Below are 22,529 nucleotides of genomic sequence, written 5' to 3'. Positions count from 1 at the left end.
CTATGGCCAACAAATAGTTCATAGCAGATTACATACAACTAGCTAGAATATTTAAACTAGGATATACATAAATAAGACATCCCATTATTAACTACTAAGATTGAATTTATGAAAAAAAAAAGTTTTAAGTGGTATTTTTTTTTTTAAGGCAAGAATTACTAGACATCATATTTGAATTGGCAAGATTGACCATACAGACGCGGCCTGATAAGGAAAGGAGATAGTACAATCCTTCTTGCTGAATTTATTTTTATTGAGTTTGTATTTTTGTATATTTTTATGTGAATTTGTATTTTTAGTTGGTCTGACATTTTATGTACTTTTACTTTGTAATCCGCCTAGTTGATTGGCGGAATAGAAATTTTTAAAATAAATAAATCCCCTTTAAACTGGGGAATTGTAATAATGTTAAAGTATTATGAACATTATAATATTGTCCAGTCAATGGCTTGCAAATTAAATTGTGCATATATTGTTGGGGACAATCTATATAGTGTTTTAAACTTGACTCTAGCCTTGATTGGCAACCACTGTGAAGCAATATGGACGGACGAATCATGTCACTCAGTTGGGCCACTGGCTCATGGCAACACGCACGGTGAGGAATCCAACCTGTGATGTTTCATGGCAGAGCACTGGAGTGGTTTGCCATTGCCTTCTCCGGTGCAGTGCCTGGCTGACGTAGGGGAAAACACCCTTCAGGGACTCAAGACAAAGTTAGAGAAGTTCCTGCTGAACCAGAACGTACGCAGGTAAGGCTTGTCTCAAATAGGGCACTGGTCTTTGACCTAAGGGCTGCCGTGGGAGCGGACTGGTGGGCACGATGGACCGCTGGTCTGACCCAGCAGCGGCAAATCTTATGTTCTTATGTTGCATCTTTCCAACATGGGACCCCCCTCAGCCTACAGCATCTGGTATTCCCAGATGGTCTCCCATCCAGGTACGACCCTGTTTAGCTTCCAAAAGTACAAGCAGGCCTACTCAGGGTGGCATCTAAAGTACTATAAGAAGGTTTAATTCCATTTGATGGAAGGCTTGGTCAAGGGGAAATGGGAAACAGAACAAGCTAGGGACTATCATATATGGAATGTATAGCGCTGCGTATGCCTTTCAGCGCTATAGAAATGATAAACAGTAGCAGGCCAAAAAGATTTCGGGACTGGAGCAGGAAGAGAGCTATTAAAACTCCCTGCCTCCAAATATAAAACATCAAATTATGCAGAGGAACTGGAGAGAGGACTAAGAGCTAGATTCACAAAGCAAACCGATCGGGGGAGGGGGGTGTCGATATTCAAAGTAAGGCCATAATTGGCTTCTGATTGGTTAAATCACTTGTTCGGGCTATCTTAACCAATCAGAAGCCAATTATGGCCTTACTTTGAATATCAACCCCCCACCCCCGGAAGTTTCTACAGTAGGCTGTAGCTGAGGTCGGGAAGACAGCAAAAAGTGGAAAGGTCTTTCCTAGGACCCTGAAAATTAAGTAATCTAAGGATCTCTCTTCTCCCATCTGTGATTAACTACATTTGCTTACTCAGTGCTAGGTAGCCTGGATCTCAAGAAACAAAGACGAAATGGGTGCTGAGCTCCCCTATTCTGGGAACACATGTCAAACTCTGTCCCCTGTTTTGTCATGGAGATTTCTGCTTTACGGCTACTAAATGATGGAGGGAGGGGAGATTCTGAAAATGGAAATGACCTCAGACAGTTTGTTGGGAGTGTGGACCTCTGCTCTGGAACAGTCTCACGGAAGAGGTGGTGGAAACAGAGACTGTGTCTGAATTCAAGAGGGCCTGGGATCTCTCGGAGAGAGGAAGAGATAATGGTTACTGCAGATGAGAAGACTGGATGGGCCATTTGGCCTTTATCTGCCATCATGTTTCTATAACCATAAAGCTCTATGACATCATAATGCAGGTGTAAAGATCCTTAACCAATAGGGAGAGGAAATGCAAATGTTAAGAGCCTTAGCCAATAGGGATAGGAGGAGATAGTGGATGCTGCAGATGGGAAGACTGGGCCATTTGGCCTTTATCTGCTGTCATGATTCTATAACCATAAAGCTCTATGACATCATAATGCAGGTGTAAAGAGCCTTAACCAATAAGGAGAGGAGATGCAAATGTTAAGAGCCTTAGCCCATAGGGAGAGGAGGAGATAGTGGATGCTGCGGATGGGAAGACTGGATGGGCCATTTGATCTTTATCTGCCGTCATGTTTCTATATTTCTATAGTGGAATTAGAAAAGGTACAGAGAAGGACGTTGAAAATGATGAAAGGGGTGGGATTATTTCTATATGAGGAAAGGCTAAAATGGCTAGGGCTGTTCAGCTTGGAGAAGAGATGGCTCAGGGGTGATATGATAAGAGGTCTATAAAATACTGGGTGGTTTGGAAAGGGTAGATGTGAATCGCTTGTTTACACTTTCCAAAAATACTAGGACTAGGGAGCATGTAACGAAGCTACTAAGTAATAGATTTAAAACAAACCCGAAAAAACATTACTTCATATAACGTGTAATTAAACTATGGAATTCATTGCTGGAGAATTCGACGAAATCAGTTAGCTTAGCAGGGTTTAAATTTCCTTTTGGATAATTCCTAAAAGAGAAATCCACAGGCCATTATTGAGAGGGCTTGGGGGAAATCCACTGCTTATTCTCAAGGTGATGAACAATAAAATACAACCAATAGGTTTAATTTTTGCTTTTTACAAAGACCAACACTTACAGACTTACAAAACAAGAACTGGAGACTTACAGTTACAATAGGGGAAGAAGGGGGAAGAACTACAATATAAGAATAGGAAAGAATTAAAAATTAACAGTCCTATGATGTCCTGAAAAGGACGGTCAAGCATTAAATGCATCTCTAAATAAAAAAGTTTTTAATTTAGATTTGAACCGATCCATGATGTGTCTTCTCTTAGATCCAATAGAGCAGCATTCCAAAGAGATGGGGCAGTTACCGAGAAGATAAATGTATGTAATGTATACTGTATATATGGTTAAGAGAGGGAACGGATAGAAGGTGAGTTGAAGAAGAACGTAGGGCTCTTGAGGGATTGATTATAGGGGATCAAAAGCCTATTTATGAATTCAGGACAGTTAGTAGAGCCTATTCTGTTATACTACTTGAAACCTAGCTGGGTACTTGGGACCTGGGTTGGCCACTGTTGGAAACAGGGTACTGGACTTGATGGACCATTTGATCTGTCCCAGTATGGCAATTCTTATGTTTTTATGTGAGCAAAGTGTAGGGATCATCAAGTCATTGTGACATCACTGATGAGTTTGTCTCGTAGGCATTGGTGGAATGAGGCATTATGACATCACAATCTCAGCTTTGAAATGTTGCTACTCTTTGGGTTTCTGCCTGGTATGTGGGACCTGGGTTGACCACTGTTGGAAACTGGATACTGGGCTTAATGGACCTTCGGTCAGTCCCAGTATGGAAATTCTTATGTTCTTAACATAAGCTGAATTTAGGGGTCCCAGGTGATAATTTCAGAGAAGGCCACTGGAGTTATGGAATGTCCCCCTCAGAAGATCCAGAACAAAGAGAGACAGAGCACATCCCTTTTGGGAGTTTTAACAGTGGGTACAAAGCAATCAGCTATTTTGCAAGATCAGCATTTTCCAGTTGCAGCTCTACCATGGGCTGATGTGCAACCTTGAAGAAGTCACGTAATGTACCAGTATTCCAACTTAATCAGTGTGGTGACACAGGCCAGGGGACTTTGCAACCCAATGAATGATCTTGTACAGCATGGCTGATAATGACATTTATGTGAACGATAAGGGCTGTATTACATGGTACTTTTTCTTCTCCTCTAGGACTTTCCATTCGGAGAGCCTCCTATCAAGCACATGGAATGGGAAAAGCTCAACTCGGCAGTAAAACACCCCTGTTGCTTATTCCAGGAAAGCTCCCGGAGTTGTTGAAGAAGAAACAAAGATGAGAGCTGTGAAGGTGAAAGCATGGTGGTGAGAGTCAGTCTGCGGCATTGGCAAAGGTAGACCACAATCGTTTTTTTTTTTTGTACAAGTATAATAGTTATCTTCATATTTAAGGTTTAACAATTTTTATTGATGACTGCACAAGTTCAAAACCACAGATACAGAAGCAAACATTGCATGTCATCCTGAGTTTCAAAATATATACTACCTCCCCCCCCCCCCCGCAAGACTATGATATATTCAAGTGGTAACAATTGTATTGATGACTACATAAAAATACAACAAAAAAACAGAGTAAAACAATACAACAGGTGTCATTCAGTTTGGTGGGATCAGGAGAAACTTCCTCCCCCCCCACCCACCCACCCAGTACCCAGCAATGAGTAAAAGAATCTCACGAAAGGCAAACCATGGAAAGAACAACGGGAAACCCACCCTGCCCTCCAATAGCCCTAACAGGTTTCAGACCCCCCTTTCACCTCATAATAACAAAGAACCCTTGTTGAGTAGGGACAACCAATGGCCTAGAACAATAGGCAAAACGACCAATATAGAATACAGGCAACTTTCAGCAACTAACCAATAAAGGCCCAGTCATCAAACAGTGTTAAACAATATCCAGACCCCATCCCCCCCTCCCTGTGACCCACAGTCCCCCCAAGTGGCCAAGGAGTTCAAAGTCTGACTTCGAATTCTAAACTAAACTAAACTAAACTAAATCTTGGGTTTATATACCGCATCATCTCCACAGGTGGAGCTCGACACGGTTAATTCTATGTGGAAGGGAAGGGAATTCTATGTGGAAGGGAATTTAAAAACGGATCCCAGATACTGAGAAAAAGGTTCCGCTTCTTGTAAGAAATCCCCACATCTCTAGCCTCCCACCCCATAAGTTCATGTATACTGGCTCTCCACCCCCAATATGAGGGGGAGGCAACCGAGACCCATTCCTTCAAAATAGTTTTCAGCCCTCTCCCCTGGATGCCACTAGACCCCCATCATACCTAACAAAAGGACCTCTGGTGACAGAATTAATCTGCGTCCCAAGACTCGCAGGATGGAGGCTCCCATCCTCTTCCAAAAGGCCTGTATATGCAGACAAAGCCAGAAGGCATGGAAAAAAAGTAGCTGCCTCCAGTTATCTTCATATTTAAATGGAGCTCTTTACTGATTAATTTCTTTTTTTTATTATTATTCTTTTTTTTTTTAAATTAATCTTTATTGGTTTTCAAACTTTGACAGTGCCGTACAATTAATCTACTATAATAAAATGCTAAGCGCGCTTGCACACTCCTACCTGCGTGATCTGTGATCCGTATGTCCGTGGCAGGCAGGAGTGCGAATGCGCACATAAAACGGTCCCTGTGGTCTTGCCGGCTCCCCCCTCATTCACAGTAAGTAATTTCTTCGTCGGCACCCCCCACCTCGCGCAGCTCTCCTCGAAGCACTCGAACCCCCGATGACCCTTCTATCACGATCTGACCCTCCCATCCCTTCCCGCCGTCTAACCGGCTCACTTAGTCCCTTGCCGACCCCCTTCCCTTCCCGCGGTCCAGACAAACCTGCCAACTCCATCAGCGTCCGCAGCACTCTACACACGCTGCTTCAGGGCCTTCTGCTGCCCTGATTTGCTCTGCTGCGTCTCTGATGATGTCATCAGGGACGTGCCAGAGTAAATCAAGGCAGTAGAAGGCATCCTTGAAGAATCGACATTTATACCGCTATACACCTGCACTTCTCTCTGGGGCTTTTTTTTTTTCTCTCCACTTCCTGCATATTGGCTAATTCATTCCTGTAGAATTCGACAGTTGTTTTGTCAGGCTTCAAGAGTTTGTTCTGTTGGAATCCCCTTTTGGATAGTGTGGTGGATGTTCAACCCATTCCCACTTTTGTTTCTTCTTTGGTTTTCATTTTGTGGGTTTTTGGTTCCAGTTTTTTGGGATTGTCAAGTGTTAGCAAGCCAGGGCAAAGAGGAGAAGGAAAAGTCAGCTTTAAAAAATATTTATATATATATATATATCTATATATATAAAATCGGAGGTATGTATGTGTGTATGTGTGTGTGTATGTGCCGCGATCACGCAAAAACGGCTTGACCGATTTGAACGAAACTTGGTATGCAGATCCCTCACTACTTGGGGTGATATGTTCTGGGGGTCTCGCGGCCCACCTGAGCACGTGGGCGGAGCTACAAACAGAAAATCAGATTTCACCCATTCATGTCAATGGAAAAAATGTAAAAAACTGCCATTCTCACAGTAATTCAAAAACGACTTGACCGATTTGAACGAAACTTGTTATGCAGATCCCTCACTACCGGGGGTGATATGTTCTGGGGGTCTCGCGGCCCACCTGCACACGTGGGCGGAGCTACAAACAGAAAATCAGATTTCACACATTCATGTCAATGGAAAAAATGTAAAAAGCTGCCAACGCAAAAATGGCTTGCCCGATTTGAACGAAACTTGGTATGCAGATCCCTCACTACCTGGGGTGATATGTTCTGGGGGTCTCGCGGCCCACCTGCACACGTGGGCGGAGCTACAAACAGAAAATCAGATTTCACCCATTCATGTCAATGGAAAAAATGTAAAAAGCTGTCAAAGCAAAAACGGCTTGCCCGATTTGAACGAAACTTGCAACATATGTTCCTTTTTAGTTTAAGAGATTGCAAATTCCAGTGAGACTTGCATTCTCTATCACAATCAACAAATCACAGGGACAGACTATTACATACTGTGGAGTGGATTTAAGATCCCCCTGTTTTTCCCATGGTCAACTCTATGTTGCTTGCTCAAGGGTGGGTTCACCCAAGAATTTATATGTTCTTGCTCCTGGAGGTGAAACTAAAAATGTTGTTTATAATCAAGTTTTGTGTTAGTTGTATTGTATTCATTTTGTCAAATATTTCACATTATAATTTGAATATTGTACTTTTTATAAAGCTGTAAAAAAATAATTTCATTCACCACTATAAAGTATCTTTATTTGAATCCATTTACAGTGTTATTGCTATAATTAAATACCCGTGCAACGCCGGGGAATCAGCTAGTATATATATATATATATATACTAGTTTTATAGCCCGTTACATTAACGGGTGCTAGATTATATATGTGTGTGTGTGTGTGTGGTTTTATTTATTTTTCTCTCTTTAGCTGGGTGCTAGAATAGAAGTGTGTGTCTTTCTTTCTTTCTCTCTCTCTCTCCTTGGCCGCTTTCTGTCTCTCTCTTTACTCGGCTGTCCACCATCACCCCTTGCCTGTTCCACCTGTCCAGCAGTAGGCCTTCTCCCTTCCTTTTACCTCCCCCTGTCCAGCAACACTCCTTACCTGCTCCCCAGTCCTTCTTCCCTGCTCCCCCTGTCCAGCAGCACTTCTTCCCTGCTCTCCAGTCCCTCTTCCCTGCTCCCCCTGTCCAGCAGCACTCCTTACTTTCTCCCCCTGACCTATATATATATATATATATATATATATATACACAAGCAGATTGCCGCAGTGATTATTATGTCAGGCATATTGTATTTATCTGAGTTTAAATTACAGCACTCACTTATTATCTTTTAAATAACTCACACCCTGGGTGGATGAAGACTGATGTAGCCTAGGTTTGATCCAGAGGGTGGCTTATAACTCCATAACCCACAAGCTGACAAGGATAATAAGTCTTCATGTTAGCTTCCTTCTGACACTACATTGAGCTATCCTGACAATTAAATTCTTTAAACGTAGGCGACAGGGAGCTCTGTGAAGCAGAGAGTTTGTTTACAGCTCTGCTTGGCTGGCAAAAGAATCCACTTTGGACCTTGGAGTCTTCAAGACGCAGAGGAGACTTTACAACAGAAAACTGCAGCCCGATATTTCACTTCATTAATACTGGTCTACAATTACCGAGATTTTTTATTTTTTTTTCTTAAAGAAAGAAAACTAACCCTCCGAGGGCTGTTTCTTCCTCCCTTGGATTTGCTAGTTTTTAACCGATGGCATCGGCTGTAAGACGGTGCTGAAGGCATGCCCAGGTCGAAGCGTACACTTGGCTCTCCTGCAACTGCACCGTCTTGTGTGAAGTGCCAAACCTGACCTCGCCGCTACAGAATGAAGACAGAAAGGAAGCAGTTTATGAAAATCAAACAAAAATGCATCCTCAAAAATGGAACTGCCAGGGAGATGCTGGCGGAGGCTCTGGGGACCTTTGTAATGATGGTAAGAGAATTCCGCTTCCCCACAGCTCTTTGCTGATTCAGTGGGCTGGATCACCTGCTCAGTTAACTTGCTGTGTGTACCTGTCAATAGTTAAACTACTCTATGTACACAATCATTGCAGGCATGCAGGATTTCAACTGCACCTTTGACAAAGCTGCTGAAATATCACGTAGAAAGTATAGACTGGAAAGTACGATGCCAGAGAAAAATGAAGCTCTTTAGATCAACTTTCTGCTTATATTTACTGAGTTTGCAGTTGTAAAGAAACAAAGTATTTTCAGACTCAGTTAACTGCACGGGGAACAAAGAATGTGAAGCTTGATCTGAGTTCTTCCCTGTGCAGATGTAGTGATCTGGGAATACCAGGCGGTTTTCCGTTCTCTAGGGAAATCAAAGGTCTAAAGACTTATCTCCAAAGGCCACATGAGCATGAAAAATATTATTATGTGTTATATTAATGTCCTGTCTGAGGCTGGTGCATGACAACTGCCATCTGATTGGTTGGGAGAATTATTTTAGGATGATCCTATCAGTGTATTGTAATACTTGGCTGGTGGAACGCATGTCAGCTCTTACGGTATAAGACAGGGGTGTCAAAGACCTTCCTCAAGGGCCGCAATCCAGTCGGGTTTTCAGGATTTCTCCAATGAATATCCTGAGATCTATTTGCATGGACTGCTTTCATTGTATACTAATAGATCTCAGGCATATTCATTGGGGAAATCCTGAAAACCTGACTGGATGGCGGCCCTCGAGGAGGGACTTTGACATCCCTGGTATAAGACTTTCAAAAATCTATATGCTAGTTCAGAGGTAGGCAATTCTGATCCTCGAGAGCCACAGGCAGGTCAGGTTTTCAGGATCTCCACCATGAATATGTACGAGATGGATTTGCACGCACTGCCTCCTTGAGATGCAAATCTATCTCATGTATATTTAATGTGGATATCCTGAAAATCTGACCTGCCTGTGGCTCTCGAGGATCGGAATTGCCTACCCCTGTGCTAGGCGGATTGTGTAGGTGCTTGTACTGAGCATTACATATAAGGTTAAGTGCTTTAGTTATAGATACGAGGTCCAAACACGGGCAAAAACAAATCTATACACTTTCTGTTGTACAAATGGCTGCTAATTTCTCCAGATTAGGTCGTTTTGCGTATACTATTCATGGAAAGGATGGTGAATGCATGGAATGGCCTCCGGGTGGAGACGGTGAAGAAAAAGTATATCTGAATTCAAGAAAGCATGGGACAAGTATGTTTTATCTCTAAGGGAGAGGAGGGGATAGTACAGGGGTAGGCAATTCCAGTCCTCGAGAGCCGGAGCCAGGCCAGGTTTTCAGGATCTCCACCATGAATATGTACGAGATGGATTTGCACGCACTGCCTCCTTGAGATGCAAATCTATCTCGTGTATATTTACTGTGGATATCCTGAAAACCTGACCTGGTTCCGGCTCTCAAAGACCGGAATTGCCTACCCCCTCCCTGGGATAGTAGATAGCATGATTAAGCAGGCTACGTAGGCCATATGGTCTTTATCTGCCTTCATTTTTCTATGTTTCACGCCTCTTCAGGGAATGTCGGAGATGACCCACGTCTACTAGAGTCACTGCTAGTGTTCTTTTCAGGGAGTTTCCTTCTAGAGTTTGTAAGGTGTAGCATGCATAGACAGTCGCCAATCGGGCCATTAAAAACTGCCTCCTCAATATACTTCTCCTCGTACTCTTCGCTATAACCAGTCTGGTCTCTAGAATAAGCTCCGTTATTGTCTACCGTAACCTATTTGTTGTCATGACTAGTTTGTTTTCAAACGATTGTAAATGTCTACCTGTAACCCGTTCTGAGCTTCTGGGAGAACAGGATAGAAATCGAAATAAAAAAAATAAATAAATATATCACATAGTAACATATCAGACCCGATCACCCTGGCGCTACGTGACAGAGAATGACATGGTGACAAAATTCATCACCGTTCCCGTCCCCGCGGGTAACCGCGGGAAACCATCTTCATGTCATTCTTTAAGGAGAGAGGGAAGAATCAGAATATGAATGGCCACAACCACTGACCCACAAGCTTTGCTTTGAAGAATGCTGGTGTAGAAGGACTGAGGTTGAGATAGACACTACAGAATGACAGTCTCTGTTATCCAGAGCAGATATTGTGATATCATAATGCCTCATTCCACCAGTGCCTAAGAGCCAATCACATCAGTGATGTCACAATGGCTTCATTATCCTTGGCTCCCATAAGAATCAGAGTATGAATGGCCACAACTACTGACCCGCAAGCTTTGCTTTGAAGAATGCTGGTGTAGAAGGACCGAGGTTGAAATAGACACTAAAAAAATGACATGGGATTATTTCCTGTGGTTATCCGCGGGGACGGGAACGGTGATGAATTTTGTCACCATGTCATTCTCTAGTGCTGCCCACTGGCTGCCGATCGACAAACGATGTATATTCAAAGGCTTAGTAACGGCCTACAAACTCTTTCATGACGTGCTACATGAGCGTCGGAGCTGTTACCGCTGTCGTAGCCGGTGCTAAAAAAACGTGCTGCGGTTTTGTGCCAGCACTTCGTCGTGAAAATCAAGATGGATAGTTAGTCAAAGAAAATTACACATTTGAAAGCACCAAGTTTATTTTATGTTTGTCACTTGCAGGGAGGTAACATTATCACAGCTACGCCACAGGGCAAGTTAATTGCAAGCCCTTCGCAGGGTGGTTCATAGCCTTTGTCTTTTGAAGGACCTGAAAGCCCGTAGTGTTTGAAAATCCTTCATTTCGGGTTTCCTGAGGAAGTTATCGAAACGGGGCCGCGTCGGGACCCCTGAAGTCACAGTTAAGATAAGTAACTTATTCATTCTATGTTGTGGCTTGCTATTTTGCTACATTCAAACTATAAGTAAAAGCTTAGAAAAAGCAAGAATTTAGAAGGTAACTCAGTAATAAGTTACACTAATATATGAAAATCTAAAAGGCATAAAAACTAAAATTAGATGTTACCATATGCAGTGACTGGATGGTAAGCTCCGAGATGGGGTTTATACCTTGCAGAGTTTCATATCTCTGAATAGGAAGTGATATTGAATATATTCGTTTAATTTAATTTTTGGTATATGTGCATATAAGATACATTTTTCTCCCTCTCATTTTTGAATTTAGTACCCTGTTTTTCTCAAGTGGACTAAGTCTGGGTTTGAATACTGCCAGAAATGGAGTCTGATGTATCAAGCACAGCAAGGCAGAAGGGACAGAGTTGGGAGTTGGCAGTAGTGGAGAAGGGTACAAACGAGAGAGACTTACCCGATGAATGGAGTTCCCGGGGCGGAGTATAGGGAGAGATAAGAGATATTGCGGAGCTGCAGAGTGAGGACGCGTGTGGGTCAGCAAGATGAGTTTGAACTGTATGCAGAAGTGGACCAGGAGCCAATGAAGCGACTTGAGAGGAGTGACATGAGCACAATGACACTGGTGGAATATGAGATGTGCCGCAAAATTCTGAACCGATAAAAGGGAGGAAAAATGGCTTAGTGGAAGACCCGCGAGAAACGAGTTCCAGTAATCCTGGCAAGAGGTGACAGGAATGTGGTTGAGGGTCTCGGCAGTATGCTCAGAAAGGAAAGTCCAGAATTTAGTAATGCAACAAGTTTCGGCAGTCTGTTGGATGTGTGAAGAGAAGGAGAAAGATGAGTCAACGATGACCCCCGAGGTTGCGAGCTGATGAGACAGGGAGAGTGAGAACGTTATCCACTGAAATAGAGAACGGTGGAAGAGGAGAGGCTGGTTTAGGAGGAAAAATAAGGGGTCCAGTCTTGGCTATGTTTAATTTTAGATGACGACAAGACATCCAGGTAGCAATGTCAGACAAGCAAGCTGAGACTCGGACCCAGATTCTGGTAAAAATTTGGGGTATAGAGTGGTAGATTTGTGAGTCGTCAGCATACTGACTTTTAACAAAGGAGATGGGCCTCAGAGACCTGTGTTCAGGCAAATGACTGCTGATGTTTTTTTGCAGGTCAATGTCTCAATCATCAGCCCAAACTCCCCACACTAATCTTTTTAAATATTTGTAGGGTGAAATGGAGGCCCTGTCGGGTGCTGTCCAGACTGCTTCTTGAATAATGAGAGCTATCTTTTGTTGAGAATAATAAGCGCTGTACTGCAGCTCTACACTCTTGAGGAACGTAGGGAGAGAGGAGACATGATCGAAACATTTAAGTACCTCACGGGACGTGTCGAAGTGGAAGATGATATTTTCTTTCTCAAGGGACCCTCGGCCACAAGAGGGCACCCGCTCAAACTCAGGGGCGGAAAATTTCATGGCGACACCAGAAAGCATTTCTTCACAGAGAGAGTGGTTGATCATTGGAACAAACTTCCAGTGCAGGTGATCGAGGCAGACAGCGTGCCAGACTTTAAGAATAAATGGGATACCCATGTGGGATCCCTACGAGGGTCAAGATAAGGAAATTGGGTCATTAGGGCATAGACAGGGGGTGGGTAAGCAGAGTGGGCAGACTTGATGGGCTGTAGCCCTTTTCTGCCGTCATCTTCTATGTTTCTATGTTTCTATGTACTGATATTACATGCTTATTCAAATTCAAGAGTTAATTTAATATTTATGAAGGTTTAAAACGTTAAAAAATACAAAAAAAATATATAAATATTTTTACAAATATTTAAAGAGATTAGTATCGGGAATTTGGGCTGATGATTGAGACATTGACCTGCAAAAAAAAAACATCAGCAGTCATTTGCCTGAACACAGGTCTCTGAGGCCCATCTCCTTTGTTAAAAGTCAGTACTATTTTGTGCTAACTTTTGGGATGTTTTTTATTTTGATTGATTTACTCTGTATTTGTATGAAAGGAAACTAGAGCTCCATAGGAAGAAGTGTAGATGGAGAAAAGAAGAGGTCCCAGGACAGATCCTTAAGGTACGTCAACTGAAAACAGAATGGCAGCGGAGGTGGATCCTCCAGAGCAAATGCTAAAAGTGTGACGGGAAAGATAGGAAGAAAACCATTGGATGAGAGAGCCCTGAAACCCAAGTGAGGACAACGTATCGATGAATAGGCAGTGATTTACAGTGTCAAATGCTACAGACAGGTCAAGGAGGATGAGAATGGAATAGAGGCCAAACTTATTTTTGGAAAGAGAAAGTACGACCATGTTTCCCCATTGCTGCAAAAACTCCATTGGCTTCCGGTCCATCATAGGATCCAGTTCAAGTGTGCATGTGTGGTTTTCAAACTCCTTTATGGAATATTTGACTCTTTGATTCCCCTTAGTGGGAATTCCTTTAGATCCTGCTATTCAAGAATTACAACAATTCACAAATTAGCATTTCCTTCTCTGAACGGTATTCAATGCACTGGGAAGCTTAGTAAATCTTTTACTTTTAAATTAGTGAGAATTTGGAATGGACTTTTCCAGATTCTCTAAGACCGGTAGATCAATTATTTCAATTTCAAAAAAGTTTAAAAACCTGGTTGTTTTCACAATAGTTAATTTGATTTTAGCTGTCGTATAGTAATTTTAAGCAATTGAACATACTTTTTTTCTAACTTTTTTTCCATCCATCTAATCTAACCAATTTCTGGTTTTATCCCACAGTTTTTACTTTCATTTTTTAATGAACTGTAAACCGAGTCGAGCTCCTTAGGTTAGTAGATTCGGTCTATAAAATGAAGATTAGATTAGGCCTTTGGATTTGGCCAGGAGCAGGTCATGGAGAGAGTGAAAGGCTGTTTGAAGCAGGTCAAGGATAGCTCAAGAGGAAATAAAATTAAGACAGTGGTGAACAGCTTGGATAGAAAAGAGAGGAGGGAACCCGGGTGATAATTGGAGAGGCAGGTAGGGTCCAGCGATGGATTTTTGAGGAGCTTCATTATATGCCCTTAGTCCTAGTATTTTTGTAGCGCAAAGAAACGATTCACATCTGTTCATTGCACCTCATTCAGTATTTTATAGACCCCTTTCATATCTCCCTGCCCTGAGCCATCTCTTCTCCAAGCTGAAGAGGCCTAGCCCCTTTAGCCTTTTCTCACGGGGAAATCATCTCATCCCCACTATACCTTTTCTAATCCCGCTATATCTGTTTTCGAGATGGGGGCGACCAGAATTGCAAACAGTATTCGAGGTACGGCACGAATCATGACTTGATACAAAGGCATTAGAACTTTCATCATTTTTTTTCCTTTCCTGATAATTCCTAAAACTCTTATTAGAATAACTAAGGGCTCCTTTTACAAAAGCGCACTAGGGTCTTAACGTGCGCCATTGCGCGCATTAAATTCCTGAGCTCGCGCTAGCCATTACCGTCTCACTATAGTGCGCAGTAATTTTGTGCTTGCGCTAAAAACCCTAGCGCGCTTTCGGAAAAGGAGCCCTAAGGGCCTAATATTAATGGATTTATGCTTCTAACTTTTTATTTGTTTTAGATGACTTTTTATTAATTCTGGGAGAAATAAACAGATAACAGCACATGAATAAGACACGTCAAGTACAAAGTTGTAAAATCAGAATCATAAAATCAACCTACACCATGTCTGTAACTCTGTTGATAACAAAAGTGCAGAATGTTGCACTTAATTATTTCACAGCTATAAATTGATACTCCCAAAATATATGGTTTAGGTCCTGATTCTATAAACCAGGGGTGCCTAAAAGGTAGATCGCGATTGACCAGTAATAATAATAATAATAATAATAATAATTTTATTCTTATATACCGCCATGCCCATTGAGTTCTAGGCGGTTCGCAACAATTACATTAGGATCCGCATTGACATGCCGATTTACAAACAATGTATTGGATTTACAACACCTTCAGAAGAACATGGCTGAAGAAGCGGAAGTGGGAAGGAGAGAAGGAGGAAAGCGATCAATAGAGGGGGGGGGAGCAGGGCCGAACTGGCCGATTTACCACCATTTATTGGATTTACAACAACTTTAGCCGAACTTGGCTGATGAAGAAGGAGGAGGGTAGGGGAGCTGGAAGACAGCGATCAATAAAGTGGGGGGAAAGGGTCGAGCGTGTGGCCAGGTATTTCCGGAGAGGAGGCGTTACGGGGCTTGTTTGTTGAATAGATAAGTTTTGAGTGATAGACTCACATTGCCTTCGAATTCTACCTGCTTCCCAACACGGTAAACAGAAGCACAGGGCTGACCAACTTCCCCCCTCTTGACATCAATTCTGAAAATTAGCATTTGGACAGTGACATACCGGGGGGGGGGGGGGGGAAAGAGGAGTAGAAACAGTCTACCCCGGGTGCTCCAAGGCCTGGCATCATTAACTTCTTCAGGCAGCAACAGCGTATACAATTCGCTGTTGTTGCCGGCTTTGGGCCTTCCTCTCTGCCAGGTCCTGCCTACTTCCTGTTTCCATGAAGGCAGGACCCGACAGAGAAGAAGGCCCAAAGCCGGCAACAGCAGCGAATTGTGAATGCTGCTGCTGCCCGAAGAAGTTCATGACGCCGTCAGGAACACCCATTTAAGGGCTGCACTGCCGACTGGGGATGGGGTGACAGAAGCAGGAATGGGAGCAGAGGGGGAGAGAATTGCTGCATCCAACTGGAGGGAGAAAGAGAGGGGAATAGGAAGATGCAGGAGGGAGGGAAAGGAAGGAATGAAAGGAGATGCTAGGGCATGGAGGATGGAAGGAGGAAGAGTTGCCAAGGTATGGAGGGCAGGAGGAAGGTATGCCAGGCCAAGGGAAAAGGAAGGGGGAAAGAGAGGTCAGAGCATGGAGGGGGAGGGAGATATGGAAGAAAAGGAAAGGAGAGAGATGCCAGGGAATCAGGAAAGGGAAGGAGACAGAGATGTCAGACTGTGGGGTGGGAAGTGGGGGTGGAACCCTCCAGTTTACTTAGAAGTGTTGGCACTGACATTGGGGGGGTTTGGGGGACCCCCATTACAGAGGAAAGTGTAATTTTTCCCTGTTTTAGGGGAAAATTACACTTTCCTTTCTAAGTGGGGATGGGGTTCCCCACCACCACCCCCAACTGCAGCGCCAACACTTCTCAGAGCGCTTTAAATTTAACTTTCAATCCGGCTCGCTGACGTCCTTCGCGCATTTATCTGAGCTCTTTTGCCCGCGCCCGATTGTCTATCGCGCTTTAGTCCCATCACCAGTTTCTAGAGGCACTACTTTTTCATTCAGAAATGTTAACAAGTCATCGAGAGACATGATATCTTTCATCAAAAGTATATTGCACAATTTTGCCAAGGTGTGTGAACCAGTTTCTGTCATGTACTGATGATAAATTGTCACGTAGTAATATATTTAGCACAGGATTTGAGCTATTTGTGAAGCCAAGATAAACATACACAAAGCAGCTCCTGAAATGGTTTTAAGTAAATCCTCACCCTGCAGGCAGATCGATAGGCTTAAAAGCTATAAATCCCCGGGACCGGATGGCATCCATACGAGGGTCATCAAGGAACTAAAAGGGACTATAGCTGAACTGCTTCAACTAATAGCCAATCTGTCAATCAAATCGGGAAAGATTCTGGAAGACTGGAAGGTGGCGAATGCCGATCTTCAAAAAAGGTTCGAGGGGAGTTCTGGGATACTATAGACCGTTGAGTCTGACTTCGGTACTGGGAAAGATGGTAGACGCGCTGATAAAGGACCACATCATTGATCACCTTGACGGACATGGTCTGATGAGGACCAGCCAGCACAGTTTCAGCAAAGGCAGATCTTGTTTGACGAACTTGCTGCACTTCTTTGAGGGAGTAAACAGGCAGATAGACAAAGGCGACCCGGTCGACATTGTATATCTGGATTTTCAGAAGGCGTTCGACAAGGTTCCACAATGAGCGACTACTTCAGAAAATTGCGAGCCATGGAATTGAGGGTGAAATACTCATGTGGATTAAAAACTGGCTGGAGCATAGGAAACAGAGAGTGGAGATAAATGGACAATACTCGGACTGGAAGAGCGTCACCAGTGGGGTGCGGCAGGGCTCGGTGTTTGGACCCGTGTTCTTCAACATCTTTATAAATGATGTGGACATTGGTATGACGAGTGAGGTGATTAAATTTGCGGACAATACAAAGTTATTCAGACTAGTGAAGACACAGGGGGATTGCAAGGATCTGCAACATGACATAATCAAGCTCGAGAAATGTGCATCGACATGGCAAATGAAGTTCAACGTGGATAAGTGCAAAGTGATGCATGTCGGTAACAAAAATCTCATGCACGAATACAAGATGTCCGGGGCAGTACTTGGAGAGACCTCCCAGGAAATAGACTTGGGAGTTCTGATCGACAAGTCGATGAAGCCGTCTGCGCAATTTGCGGTGGTGGCGAAAAGGGCAAACAGAATGCTAGGAATGATTAAGAAGGGGATCACGAACTGATTGGAGAAGGTTATCATACCGCTGTACTGGGCCATGGTGCGCCCTCACCTGGAGTACTGCATCCAGCACTGGTCGCCATACATGAAGAAGGACATGGTACTACTCGAAAGGGTCCAGAGAAGAGCAACTAAAATGGTGGAGTTGCCATACAGTGAGAGATTGGAGAAACTGGGCCTCTTCTCCCTTGAAAAGAGGAGACTGAGAGGGAAGATGATCGAAACATTCAAAATACTGAAGGGAATAGACTTAGTAGATAAAGACAGATTGTTCACCCTCTCCAAGGTAGGGAGAACGAGAGGGCCTAAAGCTGAAAGGGGATAGATTCCGTACAAACGTAAGAAAGTTCTTCTTCACCCAGAGAGTGGTAGAAAACTGGAACACTCTTCCGGAGTCTGTTATAGGGGAAAACACCCTCCAGGGATTCAAGACAAAGTTGGACAAGTTTCTGCTAAACTGGAACGTACACAGGTGAGGCTGGACTCATTTAGAGCACTGGTCTTTGACCTGGGGGCCGCCGCGTGAGCGGACTGCTGGGCACGATGGACTACTGGTCTGACCCAGCAGCGGCAATTCTTATGTTCTTATGTTTCCGAAGTATCCAGTTTTCGCATCTGTAACTGACCACCGAAAAAATGAGTGCATGGACAAGACTAATCTTCGTTTGGAGTGTTACCTCCTTGCCTTGGAACACTTTGTTGAGAGTCTTCATTGAAGAGTAACCAAGTGCTATTCAGCGGAGTATTTCTTCCCTGCTAATTGCTTTTTTGTTTGCAAAAGAGATAAGATGAGTTATGAGTTTGACAGACATCTTCAGAGACAGCATAATACTACACATTACCACCATAATTCAACTCGGATTTTGAAACAGGGCATGGATAAGCACTATCGAAGTGTGTATACATAGTTTTGGGCCCCTCTGTATATATAAATAATTTGAACACTAACCCTGGGCTCTGCTTTCAGTTATTATTATTGTTTTAGTGTGGAAATTTATAGTAAGGACTAGTATTTAAGCCTGTTACATTAACGGGTGCTAGAATAGATGTGGCTGTCTGTCTGTCTTTCTTTCTTTCTGTCTCTCTCTCTCCTTGGCTGCTGTCTGTCTATCTTTCTGTATTTTTGACTCTCTCCTCGGCCACTATCTGTCTGTCTGTCTTTTTTTCTGTCTCTCTCTCTCTCCTTGGCCGCTGTCTGTCTGTCTGTCTGTCTTTCTGTAGTTTGTCTCTCTCCTTGGCCGCTATCTGTTTGTCTGTCTTTTTTTCTGTCTCTCTTTCTCTCTCTCTCTCCTTGGCCGCTGTCTGTCTGTCTTTCTGTAGTTTTGTCTCTCTCCTTGGCCGCTATCTGCCTGTCTGTCTTTTTTTCTGTCTCTCTTTCTCCCTCTCCTTGGCCGCTGTCTGTCTGTCTTTCTTTATTTCTGTCTCTCTCCGTGGCCGCTATCTGTCTGTCTGTCTTTTTTTCTGTCTCTCTCTCTCTCTCTCCTTGGCCGCTGTCTGTCCTTCTTTATTTCTGTCTCTCTCCTTGGCCGCTATCTGTGTTTTTTTCTTTCTCTCTCTCTCCTTGGCCGCTGTCTGTCTGTTTCTCATGCCCATTCTCCCACCTAACTGTCTTTCTGTGTGTGTGTCTTTATTTCTCTCTGTCTATCTCCCTGCCCCCTGCCTGTCTTTTTATCGTGCCCAACCTCCCACCTACCTGTCTTTCTATGTGTGTGTCTTTATTTCTGTCTGTCTGTCTATCTCCCTGCCCTCTGCCTGTCTTTTTATCATGGCCCTTCTCCCATGTACCTTTTTTTTTGTTTAGAGTGCAAAGGGCAACCGGCGCACAGACACCACCGCTGGCTCAGCTGTAGGAAATGTAGGAAAGCTCTGTAAAGCCCCACCCGTGCATGCGCTGAAAAGCGTTTCCCACGCTGCTACTACCATATCTCTGCCTACTCTGCCACGGAGCTACGGATCACGGAGGTAGGAGTGCGCATGCGCGCTTAGGGTTTTATTATTAGTGATAAATGTCACTTAACTTCAGTGTTTAGATCGCTCTGCTCCCAAAACCCGTACAATAATGAGGCTTTCAACAATATGTAGTGGTTTTGTCATTGAAAAAACTGAACAACTGCTTCTCCTACCCCAAAAACATAAAAGGATTCCAGGTTTGGACATCTGGGATTTTTTTTTGACTCCTAGCAATTTTGCATGTAAATGAACCTCAGCTGAGAAAAAGCAGAGCAAATTTGTACAGCTGAAGGTGCTTACAGCTGTGCAGGTGAATCATTAAATTTAAGGGTGTAGCTTCTTGCAGGAAAGTGAGTAGAAAAGAACCCTACACGCTCATAAAAGCATCAACTGATCAGGGTCAATTGTGTTGCCGCATTAGTCAGATATATTTGGTAATGACTTCAATAAGAAGAGCTTGAATTAATGGTTCACCTTGAGCCTAGAATTCAAAGATTGCACCATATTGCCTTACTGTAATAGGAGGCAACCAGCTTTCACTAATACCTTAGACATTCAAAGCAGGAAATACAACAAAATGTAACAACCCACAGCCCAACCAAGAAGGGAATGACATGGAGCCATGAAACTTACAAGTTATGCCACATATTCACCCCTAAGTTCAACACACTTAGCATATCGTGTCTGAAGTTTCTGTAACCCTTCCAAAAAAATACTCTGATGTCTGGTCACTGAAATACTGCTCCTCGGCTGCAATCACCTCCAAATCACTTGAAAATTGTTGCCCTTTCAACCTTTTTTTAAGGTTTGGAAACAGAAAATAGTCAGACGGAGCAAGATCTGGTGAGTAGGGTGGATGTTCTATGCACTGAAACCCCAGTTGTGTCAAAACGCCCATCATTTTGCCAGCCTTGTGAGAAGGTGCATTGTCTTGCAGCTTCCCTCGCCTTAAATCGACACGACAAATTACAGTAGTATTCTGCATTAACTGTTTGGCACCTTCCTGATCCCAAAACACTGTGGCCATGACCTTTCCTGCTGACTTTTGGGTCTTGAATTGCTTTGGCCTTGGAGAACCTGAGTGCCACCATTGCATGGACTGTTGTTTTGTCTCAGGATCTTAGTGGTGAAATCATGTTTCATCAACAGTAACTAGTAGTTCCAAAAGGATGGCACCAGCTTGCTGGAAAAGCTGCAAAATCAACTTGGAAGTGTCCACTTGACATCGTTTCTCATCAGCATTCAAACATTTGGGCATCTGCTTGGCTGACAGCTTCTACATATCCATCTGCTCATGGATTATATACCTAACACATTCCCTGGATATCTGTAGTGTCTCAGCAATTGTTTTAGCTTATATTCGCCAATCTGCCAAAATCAGATCATGGACTTGGTCAACAATTTCAGGAGCTGACACGGTTTAAGGCCGCCCAGACCTTGCTGCATTTTCGGTCTCGAAATCTCCACGCTGAAAGTTTGTACACCTCTTCTTCATTTGTCACTCAATGTTTGCATCGTACATTCATGGATTTCCTTTGGAGTTTTCTTCTGCAGGAATGGCTCAGAGTTCCACACTTGAAAATTCCACACTTTTCATTGAAATGGTTCCATCAGTGATCTGAAACAATGTCAAAACCTAGCGTTACGATTCTGCAAATCGGCACTTTGCAAAATAAAATAACACTCTTTTTAGTTACAGTGGCAAAATAATTTAGGAAGTTGGTTGGGCTGAGTCCTATTTTAGTGCAGGTCTTAATACAACTCCCGGCCCAGATCCGTCACTGGCAGAGCTCGAGAGCATCAACGAAATGAACATTTCTAAAACATATCCACTAAGGGCTCCTTTTACTAAGCTGCGTTAGCGATTTGAGCGCGTGCGTAATTGCCCCCTATGCTAGACGCTAATGCCACCATTGAGCTGGCATTAGTTTTTGGCACGTAGCGCGGGGTTAGCACGCCCTAATCTGCAGCGCACGCTAAAACCACTAACACAGCTTAGTAAAAGGAGCCCTAAAACTGTTATATGACATAAATAAATCCAAATCAACACGAATCAGTACAAATGAATACAAATTAAGGCAGATTATGGTCCCCATTCCATTCTTCAATTCGGGAGAGCCATTTGGAAAAAATGTGCTTTTAGATGTCTCTTAAAAGTCAACTCGCCACATGTTTTCTGGTTACGTGGTGGGATCAGGGTCAACTTTCTTGTTGTACGATGGACAAGCAGGAAATTGATAGGGCAAAATTTGACAGTGAAAAAAGTTATTGCAATTTGAAAATAAAACTTTAAAAGACATCTGAGGCAGCATCCCAGACCAAATGCAGAGCTACTTCCTTCACTGATTAGAAGTAGCGATGTTCCACATGTTTTCCGATAGAGCTGTTAATCCTGCCTGGTATTGTGGGCCTGGTCTGACCACGTCTCCCCACTCCTGGCCAATCTTCATTGGCTCCCAGTGATTTCCAGAGTCCAATTCAAATGCTCTTGCCTGGCTTTTAAGATTATTCACGGCATCCTTCCTTCCTTAATCCCACTTTCTTTCAACTCCTCGTGCCCTGACTCCACCAGGACCGCCCATAAATTAAAACTATCCTTCCCCTCCCTACATGGTATTCTCCACGCAGGTAAACTGGAAAAATCACTTCTTTTCAAAATCACAGGTCTCTGGAATGACCTTACCATCCCGCTGCGGAACCTGAGCTCCCTCCATTTATTCCGTAAGCAACTAAAAACCTGGCTCTTCTCTAACATGTAATTTCTTTTTTCCCTTACTTTTCCACTCAACTTATAAACTTTTGTAACCTTTTCCTACCCTTTCTCATTTTTAAGTTCTTGTAAACCGTGCCGAGCTCTACTTCCGTGGAGATGATGCGGTATATAAACTTAAGGTTTAGTTTAGTTTAGTTCTGTAAATGATGCCTAATGGCTAGGATTTCCAAATGTCCAGGAAAACCCGGACATGTCCTCTTTTCCTAAGGTCTGCCTGCAGTTTTTCACAATCCGCATGCATTTTAATAACTTTGAACAGTTTAGTGTCATCAGA

The 22,529-nt window shown here is 43.3% G+C and overlaps 1 protein-coding gene across 4 annotated transcripts in view; it reads left to right on the top strand.

The window, feature by feature from the left end:
• Positions 1-7,788: 7,788 nt before the first annotated feature.
• Positions 7,789-22,529, top strand: part of LOC117352658 (aquaporin-7-like) — a 54,055-nt gene continuing 39,314 nt past the window's right edge. For 3 of the 4 annotated variants that reach the window (XR_004537751.1, XM_033929235.1, XM_033929236.1), the window contains exon 1: positions 7,789-8,160. Coding sequence is in view for 2 of the 4 variants with exons in the window: in XM_033929235.1 (XP_033785126.1) it covers positions 8,053-8,160 (108 nt within the window). In the remaining 2 variants the exon portion in view is untranslated. Of the gene's footprint in view, positions 8,161-19,333; positions 19,495-22,529 lie in introns of all 4 variants that reach the window. The other variant, XM_033929238.1, reaches the window with a different exon arrangement.

The sequence above is a fragment of the Geotrypetes seraphini genome, chromosome 1, assembly GCF_902459505.1.
Source record: "Geotrypetes seraphini chromosome 1, aGeoSer1.1, whole genome shotgun sequence".
Taxonomy (NCBI): domain Eukaryota; kingdom Metazoa; phylum Chordata; class Amphibia; order Gymnophiona; family Dermophiidae; genus Geotrypetes; species Geotrypetes seraphini.
The sequence above is the reverse complement of the archived record's forward strand: the minus strand, read 5'-3'. Positions and strand labels throughout refer to the sequence as shown.